Source organism: Hemicordylus capensis, chromosome 6 (genome assembly GCF_027244095.1).
Source record: "Hemicordylus capensis ecotype Gifberg chromosome 6, rHemCap1.1.pri, whole genome shotgun sequence".
NCBI classification, from domain to species: Eukaryota; Metazoa; Chordata; class Lepidosauria; order Squamata; family Cordylidae; genus Hemicordylus; species Hemicordylus capensis.
The window spans coordinates 132,887,273-132,899,420 of NC_069662.1; the positions used below are offsets into that span (position 1 = coordinate 132,887,273).

At 41.1% G+C, this 12,148-nt stretch overlaps 1 protein-coding gene across 1 annotated transcript; it reads left to right on the top strand.

Moving 5' to 3' along the window:
- Position 1: 1 nt before the first annotated feature.
- LRRD1 (leucine rich repeats and death domain containing 1) lies at positions 2–12,141 on the top strand. Its single transcript, XM_053262332.1, has 5 exons — positions 2–2,526; positions 6,441–6,639; positions 8,590–8,751; positions 9,507–9,627; positions 11,838–12,141. Exons 1-5 carry the CDS (start codon positions 448–450, stop codon positions 12,016–12,018), a joined length of 2,742 nt encoding a protein of 913 aa, XP_053118307.1. The 5' UTR covers positions 2–447; the 3' UTR covers positions 12,019–12,141.
- The last annotated feature ends 7 nt before the right edge of the window (positions 12,142–12,148 follow it).

Genomic DNA, 12,148 nt, shown 5'->3' on the forward strand with positions numbered 1-12,148 from the left:
CTCCCACTTCAAATGCCAGTGGCAGTTGGGAATCCTGTCAGGTATTATGAAGGAACTGTTCTTGCAGTTTATATTGGTTTTTAGTAATAACAAGAGAGAAATTAATTGCTCTCTAGGCAAATATTTTGCCATTTTGCCATAGGCTTGTAATTTGGGCACTTGAAACAATGTATTGATTAATATAAGGAAATAATAAGTAAGATTTTCAAAACGTTGGTACACTAGGTTTCTAAACATGCATTATTCTTCAAAATGAATGAGATTTGTGTGGTAAATGTTTTAGATCTATATTAGCTTGTTTCACTACATCACTTTGACTTCTGTTTCTTAATCATCTGCTATGTACATTTTTCACGCTCCTTTTTGGTGCTTTGTTTTTGAGAAAATGCTGGAAAGAACCTATTAAGACCTGTGAACTTACTGACTGAAACATTATTTTTGGAAAGTATGTCTGATGAAAAAGAGGAAGGAGTGGATGAAGTCTTTCCAAAGGCTTCTGAAAGTAATACTGGCAATGGTGGAACACAATCAAATGAACAACTTAATACAATTGAAAAATCACCAAGTACATTGCCTAAAGAAAACCAGGATAAAAATAGATCTAGTTCTAATGCAAGTGGAATGGAAAAAGTCACCTCAGAAGTCTCTGATACAGATTCAAAACCAGATACCAGAAAATCACGGTCATTTTTTGAAACAATATTGAGTTCATCAATGAGTACATTGGATGAGGAAAAATCAAGTGAATTCCAGGACGGCCTCATACTGGCAGAAAGCTCTTTAGAGGTTTCTACAAAAGGTTCAGAAAAAGATATTTTGCATTCCAAAGAGAAACTGGAAAAGCATAAAGATGTGTCAACAGTTTTAACACCTGATACAAGGGATCCTGAACTCCTTGCATATCTGTATGCTGAGGGAATAAGTGATATTCCTCCAGATTTTTTAGAAGGGCAAGTAAAAAGAAGCTTATTACAATCTATAGAAAATGCTAGAGTGCCTGAAAAGATATCAGCAGATATGCTGTCAGAAATGATGATTGATGACTTCACTGTTCAATTAAATTCTAGAGGAGTGACTGAAATGCCCACAGGGGTCTTTGATACAAAAATGTTAAAATATTTGTACTTAAACAACAATGAAATTAAAATCATACCAAAAGGAATAAAGTTATTGAAAAACCTGGAAATATTATCCATGGAAGGAAATCAGTTAACATCATTGCCTCCTGAAATATCTCTGCTTCCAAAACTTAGAACTTTAAACATAGGTCACAATGAAATCTCATCCATCTCTGATGTTTTTTCAAACCTTTCAAGTCTTAGGTGCCTTTTGATGAGGTATAATAATGTTCAAGTGTTTCCTTCTGCTTTAGAAAAACTTGAAAGCCTGGAAATTTTAGATCTCAGTGGAAATAAACTAACGCTGCCAGAGACTATGATTAACATGAAAAAAATGAATATGTTCTTCTTAAATTCTAGCCAGATTTCAATATTCCCTAAGGTTCTCTGTTACCTTCCAAATCTAAGCAAGCTCAGCTTGGCAGAAAATCAGATCCAAAGTTTACCAAAGGAGATTAAAGAGCTCAAAACATTAAAAGAACTTACACTGAGTCACAACAAGCTTACATTTTTGCCTGTACAGCTCTTTCAGTTGATACATTTAGAGAAATTGAGACTGAATGATAACCTGCTGGAAACTCTATCAGATCTAGTAGAGAACTTGCAGGATCTTCGGGAACTCAATCTTGCCAAAAACTTATTCAAAAGCATAACAGATAGTATTTGCCATTGTATCATGATGGAACAGCTCAATCTTAATGACAACCAGTTAAAGAAACTTCCCCCAAACCTGTACAAACTAAAATATTTAAGGGAACTTTACATAAGCAGAAACCAGTTGATATTGTTAGATGAACAAATAGCATTATTTAAAGATCTCTCGGTTATTGAAGTATCAGGAAATGCATTAATGTACATCCCTGTTGAAATAAAAAGTTGTACAGAAATCACTACAGTTGACCTGAGTTACAACAAGTTGTCTTTCTTTCCAATTGGACTGTGTGCGCTGTATGCGCTTAAACACCTAAATCTCAGTGGAAATCACATTTCAGAAATAACTACTGAAATTTCATTCATTAAAAGCCTGAAGCATCTTAATTTAAGTCGGAACAAATTCCCCTCATTTTCCATACATCTATGCACTCTTAACAAGCTAAGTTACTTAGACTTAAGTTACAATGCAATAAGCAGTATTCCGGCACATGTGCAAAAAATGAAGTATCTTCGGGTTCTGCTCTTACACCACAACAAATTTATTTTGTTTCCTGGAGAGCTGTGTGCACTACATCGACTTAAGACGCTGGATCTTTCAGAGAATAAGATACCATTAATCCCCTCAGATATCAATCATCTGCAAGAACTAACGGAACTAAATCTGTCTAACAATGAATTTCAATCATTTCCAACTGAAATATGCTACCTTGCATCATTGGAGAAGTTAACATTGTGCCAAAGCAATGGGTTAAAGGTAAGATGGAATTTAAAAGGTAACTGTATCTGCCATACATCACTTAACATTTATGGTGGGGTTTTGTTTTAAAGTCTAAACCAACCCCTTTTGTAACAAAGTTTATACTGTATTCATAAAAGCAGAAAAACAAGGTTAGGATTCGTTCAATCCTACACACACCTGTTAGAGGTTGTTGATTTTTACCCACAATAGGTAAAACAGCAGAGCACTAAGGAATGAGCACACACTCCAGTTACAGAGTAGGTAGCAGAGGATGGTTTGGATATTGCAGCTATTTAGAGAAAACACATGGAGATCCTTGTGTGACTAAATACTAAACATTTATTGGTTAAATACACTTAGATAGGAAAGACCTATCTCTAATCTAAAGGACTACATAGTGGATAGGTAAGGAGAGAGAGAGATGTTTCCATCTGCTCTCTAGGAGGAAAGGAAGGATTGTGACTCAGCACAGGAAGTGCTGCAGAGTCAGTTCAGGGGTCATAGAGTAGGGACAGACAGGGAGACCCTGACTCACTGTCTCTACTCCCAATGCCCCTAGTGGTCATTAGGACAGTGGTGCAAAAGGTCGATGCACTGGAAGTTCATCTCCAACAACACCTAGACCAAATTACACATTGAGACTAGTCACATGAGCGTGCAAAACTGGGCTAAGGGAGCCCAGCCTGATTTTACACGCACATGTGAACCGCTGGGATTGGGCCCAATCCTGGCAGCTACACAGCGGCAAACCCACCTAAGTAGCCATCCTCTTAAATGAGGTTAAGGGAGTGAGCGTTCCCTTAACCTCATTTTTGTAATTGTGTCAGTCACAGCTGACACACTTGGGTGGAGGTAGAAGGACCCCCATAATGCATCGCACACTTGCACAATGCATTATCGGAGCTCCCGGGGGGGGGATAGGGCGGGGCAGGGCATGGAGGTGGCACATCCCAGCAGCCTGACCCCAGAGCTGCCTGGAGCGCAGCCGGTCTGGGCAGGCAATCTGCCTGTCCAGGGAAAAGAGCTCAGTTGTCTGTGGGGAGGGTGAATCAAACCCACTCTTCTCCCTGATCATGAGAAAAGCTCCATTATGTTCAACACAGGGGCTGACATACAGAGCAAGGATGCACTACTGCAGCAAGAGAAAAGCCTAACAGAACTTCTCAACTAACTGTACCAGTACAACAGGAAAGGGGCAATTCCCCCCTCCCCTCTCCCCCTCCCCCAAGAAAGCCCTCTGTGCCACCCAGAAATATGTCCCTAAGGGCTCACACTACACAGATCTCCACACCAAGAGAGACTACCTTGTTCTCTTCAGCATTTAGAGGTGCATCGTGATCAAAACATTCTTGTGCAGATTGAAGAACGATCAAGCCCTAGGTCACAGCCTCCATTTTATGCTATAGTTATGTTCAGGAATGACCTTTTCATTAGGCAAGGTGAGGCAGTTGTCTTAAGCAGCAGATTATTGGGGCACTAGAAGGGCGATCAGATGACTCTCAATGAGGCGACAGGATGCCATCAGAACAGCTCTTCAGGGCCAATATGGGCTTTTCATGAAGCGCCTCTCCTCATACTCCTTGCAGAGCTTGCAAGAAGTAGGAGGAAAGAAGAGGAGGCTGCAGGCAACCTTCCTCCTTTGCCACCCCTGCTTCTCTCAAAGTTTGCAATTGTTGGTTTTTGAAAGGGATTTGGCCCCCACCAGGGTCATAAGGAAAGGCAGTGTGTGGTGCTCCACCTAAGGCTTTGCAAACCTACCTCACAGGATTGTTGTGAGGATAAGCATAAACACATATACCATTCTGGGCTCCTTAGAGAAAGAGTGGGATATAAATGTAAAAATAATTATCTTGGGCCACCCTGGTTCTATCTTATTAAAGTAACACTCTCTGTAATTGTTTGACATACCACATTTATCTGAATAGAAGATTACTCTGTATTTAAGATGACCCCCTTTTAGTATAGAGCTTAAGTACAGGTTGCCGTTGTATTTACCCGAAAGGAAGAAGAGTCTGAATTTAAGATGACCCCTCAATTTCTAATATAAAAGAATCTGGAAAAAATGTAGTCTTGGATTCAGCTAAATATGGTATTAACCATAATGTAAACAACACATGCTAATATCACACTGAAAAAGAGTCCTTTCACATGTGATTGGAAAGAAGAGTTAACTAACTCCAAATTACCCAGAATTCTATGAGATATTGGATGGGAAAAGGAAGGCTGCTTGCTTCCATTGTAATAAGATACATGCAGAGTGTGCTTAGTGAAACAGTGATGACATCTCTGTGTGTCAGGGAAGAGCATTTCTTATCTGCAAAAACAGGTCCAGAATATAGGTCTAAATTAGTTCACTCCCAAGGAAGTGAGTGAAGCAAAATGTTTTTAAATAAAGTACTCCAGCCTAGCTGGTTTGCAGAGCAGAATTCTGTGAGACCAACATGTGTGTTCTTCTCCACTATTGCTATTAGCCAGTCAAAGCTGTGTATTATTTCTATATAATTTAAATAAAAACTATGATTTGCAATATAATTACATTCTCTGGACTAGAAAGTGCATTACAGGACACCAGTTATGACATAAAATGTTGCTAGGCTGGAGAAATACTGGCTGACAACCAAATGAAGAGTTGTGTGTGGGAGTGCTTCTATTCATGCTGAGTGGAAAGGCAGTTTTTGGCAGTTCTGCCTCTCTTTGTAGTCACTTGCGCCTCCTCAAAAAAATGTCCCTGAGGGCTGGGAATAAACTGTCACTCTCCTGTGTGCATGAGTAGAAGTATTTCCCAAGCACTAAATCTGGGTGTAAGCCACTATTCTTATTCCGGAAAGAATAATTCTACTTCTGAAAAGTTTGAAAAAAGGAATCCTACTCCTGATGTGTACACTTGCCCCTGATGTGTACAAAACCCTGCAAAATCTGTTTGATCAGCAGCAGCAGCAGCAGCAGTGGTGGTGGTGGAACAGAATAAATATATACATATACCATAGGAAGCAATGCCTCTCTCCAATTATGTTCAGCTTTCTTAGAAAAGACTGAGGTCATTCACACAATCAAAACCTGTTTCCTACCCAGGTTTGGGAGCTGAGTGTGCTCCCAATGTTTGGTTGTGTGGAAGCAAGGTAAGAGAGAAACCTGGGTAGAAGTGATTGGGTGGAAGTAAGGTAGGAGGAAAAGCTACCCACATGCAGACCGTAGACTAAGTCTGACCTGGAAGCTTTTCCGTGGATCAGACTATATCACATAACATACTCTGGCCTATTATTTCATCAGCTTATTTGCAGATCTGGACAATTATCTTACAGGTCCATCTTTTGTGCAGAATTGAAACTGCCTATCTATCTGGTACGTCAGAGCAAGGAGCCACTGTGGGTTTGAGTCTTCACATATAATGAGGCTGTTGTCACGTGCAGGCAAAAGCAGGCTGGGATCATGCTTGATCCTGGCGGTGCTTTGGTGGCAAACCTGCCAAGCGAGCCATCCTCTTAAACGGGGTTAAGGGAGCTAGCACTCCCTTAGCCCCATTTTTTAATCGTCTGCCAGCCCCAGCTGAACCACACAGAGACACCCCCACCAGCCGTGGCAGCACCCCTTGAGGCCACCGAACCCAGCGGTGTTAATTTTTTTAAAAAAAACTGTAGAACCCCAAAACTGGCCTTGAGCCGGACCAGTTCACTGTTAAACTGGCTCAAAGTTGAGTCAGTTCGCACATCCTTATGCACTGCCCGAGACTGCAGCTGCATGTATGGGCATGTGATCTCCATGTCCAGACCAACAGTGAGGATCGTTCGCACGGGAGGTAAGCTTTTTGAGGTTTCCTCCCCTCCCATTTCAAGCCTTTTCTCACAAATTGTGAGAAAGGGATCACTGTATAGCCTCTCTGTATGAATGTGTGTGGCACTGCTGTAACTATTTTGTTCCTTTATTCTCAGTTAAAACAACTTTCAGAACTGATATCAAAGCTGAAAAATCTTAAAGAGCTTGATGTATCTTATAATGAATTGCAAGAGTTACCAGAAGGCATAGGGGAAATGAAAAGTTTAGTCACCTTAATAGCAAATGACAATTGTTTAATTAAGCTCCCCTTGAGTTTTTCATCTCTCCAGAATTTGCAGCATCTGAATCTAAGAGGTAAGCATTTAAATGTCCAATATGATATAGGAACATGCAGCCACAAAAACAACACAACTCTAATCCAGGGAGAATGGTACCAGTGCAAAACTAAGCTTCCATGTGAAGACTGGCTTTAGTTGAAGGCACAAAATGGTTCTCTGTTGCAGTTAGAAGCTTGCATCCAGTTGCATCCAGAAGTGTGTGTTTTACTCATTCTGATCCCTGTATGGTAGCCCAGCGGAAAAGTTATATGAGTAATTATGATGGTGAAATTATCTAGGTTTGGTCTCTGAATACAATGTTGGGTGTTCAAAAGAAATAACAAAGAGATTATCTCTGAGCACCCAATATTCTTCTCCATTTGGGGAAATTCACCAGCAATACTCTTGTCTCCAGGACAATCTCCAGCAACCCCTCACCCTCCTCTTTGTAGCTTTTGGAAATACTACAAATCCTAAGGATCCCTGTGGGAGGAGGCTACATAGTGCTGGGGGAAGTCACCTGCTTGTTTGACAAGCCACAGAAGTTAGCACGGTTTCCAGAGAAGTTGGTGTTTCCCCCACTAGCTGCCTGTGGACTGTAAGTAAAAGGGAGCGGGGAAGAGTGGATTCTTGAAGGGTGAGGGGATGCCAGAGACAGTGTATTGGAGGGATGCATGGGATTTTCCGAGTCTTGCATTTCCTCAGAAAATCACCTTATTCTACCCCCCCTGCAATTTAGGGGAGAAGAAATTGGATGATGTTATAGCATATCCTAGAGTGGGGGTGCTTGCTCATTACAGTTGAGTTCACTTTCTGCTGCTCTCCTAGTTTTTTGTGTTTTTAAACAATTTTTTTTTAATAACCATGCGTGAGCACACAGATTAAGGGCATAACAAGACCAGTTAATGGAGTTCCATGACTGGCAAATAGCCACAGAAGGCCCCAGTTCAAATCAGGGCTGAACCACTGAAGGGCACCGGGGACAAAGTTTTCCCTAGCACTGTTTTATCAGCGACACTCATTCTCCATGCTAGAAGGAAAGTCAAATAATATAAATTACACCCTTGAACAGAAAGCATCCATCTTGAAACCACTGCCTATTATGTAGTAACTGTTCCTGCAGTTTTCCATTACATAAGTGTGCATGCGCGCACACACACACACACACACACACACACACGTACATGCACCCTCTCCCCATTCACTGCACTTTTCTAACTTCAAATGGCTTCGGGAAAGTGCATATTACAGCAAAGCTGCATTTCCCCAAATATCTGTTGTCCCATGCCACACACTGACTTCTTGCACATCAACATATCTCAGTGAGCTGGTTCAGCTGTAATGTTCAAGCCATGGTTTGGACACTGGGTTTGAGTGTCAGGCTGGTGCCCTCTTTCCTTCCAACCTTTGTTCAGATTCCCAATCTGACTTGTTGGTTCATGACAAACTGTTCAGTATGAGGAAGCCAAACTGCAGTTTGTGTGTAAACTAGAATCGGGAACCACACTCTGAAGTGATTACCAGTTTTTATTTGTGCATGAGCCTGAGGGTCAGGCCTGACTATGAAACCATTGCTTGTTTGTTATGTCCACACCAATATATATTGCCAAGCACAGATGAGTTACATGTTATTTTCACCTGAGAATAAGTGCTGATGTGTGCAAATGTGTGAGTCAATTAACAGTATAGACTAAAATGCATAGGAAAAACTGATTTCTGGACTAAGCCAAAGATCACATTCAATCTTCCATAACCTGATATATCCAATGAAAATGTTATAATACACATAATAAAGACAGAAGCCAAAAAAGAAATTTAGCAGATTATTTTATACATTGTCCTTTAACTGCTTCCTGAATAGACACTCCTTTCACAGAAATATATCCACGGCTGCTAACAGTGAGAGGAAAGTTCAGTTGCTGATTTGTGGCCAGTCATTTCCAGAGTAACAACATGCAAATATAATTATCTGTGTTTATTTTTTCAGAAAATAAATTGCTGCATCTACCTAGTGATCTGCACCATCTTCTGTTACTGAGGAATATAAATTTTGATAGAAATGATCTAGTTAGACCTCCATTGGAAGTCTGCAAAGGAAAACAACTACTCCCTATAACACGCTACTTAGAAAGTGCTGATGAAAGAGATGGTAAGTTTTGCATAGATTTCTAGCAGTGAGTCCCCCAAATATTATGACATTTTTTTCTCTGTAATATATCTGCCCACGTCTCTGAAGATCATGTAATCCCTAGATTTGTCAGTCTCTCTCCAACCTTGTTCTCCTGCTGCCCCTTATGCCTGGAGCCGTCTCTCTGAACTTCTCTGTGTTGAGGTGAGATGCCAACTCTTATTATTTCCTTTAAGTCTCTCCTTAAAGGTCACCACCTCTATGAAGACTTGGCCCAATCCCCTATTAGTCACCATACTCTAACTAAACCAAGGTATGTGTACATGCAGTAATAGAATATTTCCCCCCAGCTTTTCCTTTCTTGTAGAGCACCATGAACAGAGATGGTTTAATACATGCATACATACTTTAACCTTTTATTCTGTTGTAATTTGTATTGTTTTACTGTAAACCACCCAGAAATGTAAGTTTGGGGTGGTATAAAAATATTTCAAATAAATAAAATAATTTCCGGCAGTGGAACAGATTTCTAAATAACTGTGTGTTAGTAACTTCTAGCTGTCTCAGTCTAAACATTTCTGGTTATATTAAGAAACCAGAATTTTTGGGGTATCTAGTGTTTTATCCTTTCTCTCTCATCACAATACAGAGTTAATGCTACTGCTAGTGTTTTAAAAAGCAAAGTTCCTTAGAATGTGTTCCAAGTCTGAACATCTTGTATAAAAGTGGTTGTATAAATGTGCTGTCCTGTAACATTTGCAATGTGCTTGTTCTAGAGAAGATCTTGGATAACATACTGAAGACGATTGCTAGCAATATACCCTTTGAACATTTTGAATTTTTTTGCCAAAAACTGCAGCTGAAAAGTGCTGTGATAAAATCTATTGAAAGTAACAGGTTAGTGATAAATTCCACTCAGGATTTTTTCTCCTCACAATATTGTTACATGTTCACTATTTCCCCACATGGTGAGAAATTCCAGGGGCAGCATTTACTAGGTTTGGCCTCTTTTAGAGAAGAGATCCTGGAAATATATGGTACTGGAAATATATGTATTGACAAATATCTTCTATATATTTAATTCTCTAAGGCATACCCGTGGCTAATCCTGTGTGGGGCAGCTCTCGCGAGAGTTTGCAGTCAAGAAGCACTTAATTGGCCAGTGGGGATTCCATATGAAGATAGGGAGAAGGAGCCTGTGAGAGCAGAAGCATCATGGTGATTGGGCAGTGGGGATTCCATATGCAGATAGGGAGGAGGAGCCTGTGGCACCGTGGTGATTGGGCAGTGGGGATTCCATATGCAGATAAGGAGAAGCCTGTGATGATTAAGGTCAGTTGGAATGCAACGGTTACTAGTTGGAAGATGTTCTTGATTGTAGAGGAAAGGAATATAAATTCATTTGTTTGGCCTGGTCTTCCAAGGCTTGTAAAGTGTTGTTGTTTTTTAAAAATATTTTAATTGGCTTTAAATGGTTTTAATTGTTTTTTAATTGTTTTTATATTGTTTTTAACACTGTGTTTTGAATTGTGTGTTTTTATGTCTTTTTAAAGTTGTTGTACACCGCCCAGAGCCTCTGGATGGGGCGGTTTATAAATGTAATAAATAAATAATAAATAAAAGGATAGCAGGCAGGGGTCTGTGAAGAGAGGGGTTGTGAGGGAGGAAAGAGCCCCTTCAGGAGGAGGTTGCTGTTGTATGAATTAGATGAGGAAACATGATGAACAAGATCTGTTAACTCAGGGAGGGAGGGAGAGAGAGAGAGAGAGACAGACAGACAAACAGCGAACGAAAACATGAAGGGAAGGGGAAGAAAGAGTAGGGAAGAGCGAGTGGAGGGGAAGAGAGACAGAAGGAAGGGTGAGGGACGGGCCCGAGCCTATCAGCAGCCTGAGGGAAATGAGCGGCCATGGTGGCACTGCCAGCAAGGAAGAGTCCAGTCAACCACTACTGCTGTTTGGGGTTACCAAGGCCATTTTCAGAGGGAGCCAGGCAGGCAACGAACGGGCCAGGGCCTGTCAGCAGCCTGAGGGAATGGCCATGGTGGTGGCGGCAGTGAGGAAGGGCCCGATCAACCACTGCTGATGCTCCTGTGGGGAGGAACCGGAGCGGGGCTAGGGTGGGGAGGTCTCTGGAGATAGGAGGCTGCAGCTTGGCCAATAGGCACCAGCAATGCTGCAGCCACGACCAAGAGAGGTGAGGGGGATGGAGTAAAGGTATGGAGGAGGAGGAGGAGGAGCAGGAGTGCAGCTCAGATGAGGGTGGAGAGATCTCTGAGGTAAGGGGGGTAATCAAGTACTAGCGTGCAGATGCTCTGATGCTCTGCGCAGGATAAGCTAGTATGAATGAAACATCAGGGAACTTTGGTGACTTACCCATTCCAAAATATTCCAGACATATCCTTGTATGACGAGGCTCTCCTAAAAAGAAACTTGTTGACCACTGAGGAATATTAACAATCTTTTGTCTATTCAAAGAAATCAGGCAGGAAATATTACAATATTGTATTTTATCTTCCTTTAATTCAGCCGTGTTTGGTGGTTTAATTTCCCCGCAGTGGGGAAATGACTTGACTAGCAATCCAGAGGCTGCCAGTTCGAATCCGTGCTGGTATGTTTCCCAGACTATGGGAAACATCTATTTCAGGCAGCAGCAATATAATAAAATGCTGAAAGACATCATCTCATACTGTGTGGGACTCGATGGCACACTTTACCCTTAACAGCTTAATTAAACTGAATTATGTCGAAAGGTGAGAGCCACCTTATGACGCATTGGGGAAATGGCTTGACTACCAAGCCAGAGGTTGCCGGTTCGAATCCCCACTGGTATGTTTCCCAGACCATGGGAAACACAATATTGGGCAGCAGAGAGATAGGAAGGTGCTGAAAGGCATCATCTCATACTGCGTGGGAGATGGCAATGGTAAACCCCTTCTGTATTTTACCAAAGACGACCATAGAGGGCCGACACTGACTTGATGGCACACATTACATTATGTCAAAAGGTGGGCCAGTGGGAGAAGCAGGGTGCTGGATACCTTTGGTCTGATCGAGCAGGACTCTTATTGTGTTCTTAAGCATTTTCTCTGCATATATTTCTATTAGGGAGATGGTATTAGAAGATAAAGTAACTGAGGCATTGAACTTCTGGAAAACTGAAAACCAAGATCTGTCCTCTACTGCAATGACAGACCAGTTGATTAGAGTGCTAACCATGGCTGACATGTATTATTTAACCAACAAAGTGAAAGCATTAAAACTCTGTTCAAGAGTTGTAAAGTTCTAAAAAGCAAATAATATTTTAAGCGCAGTTGTTTGGTACTTAAAATGAATAAAGTTAACTCACATGGAGTCAGGAATTTACAATAAACTTATTATTGCTTTCAATAAAAACTCCTGTGAGCTGAAATTAGCCT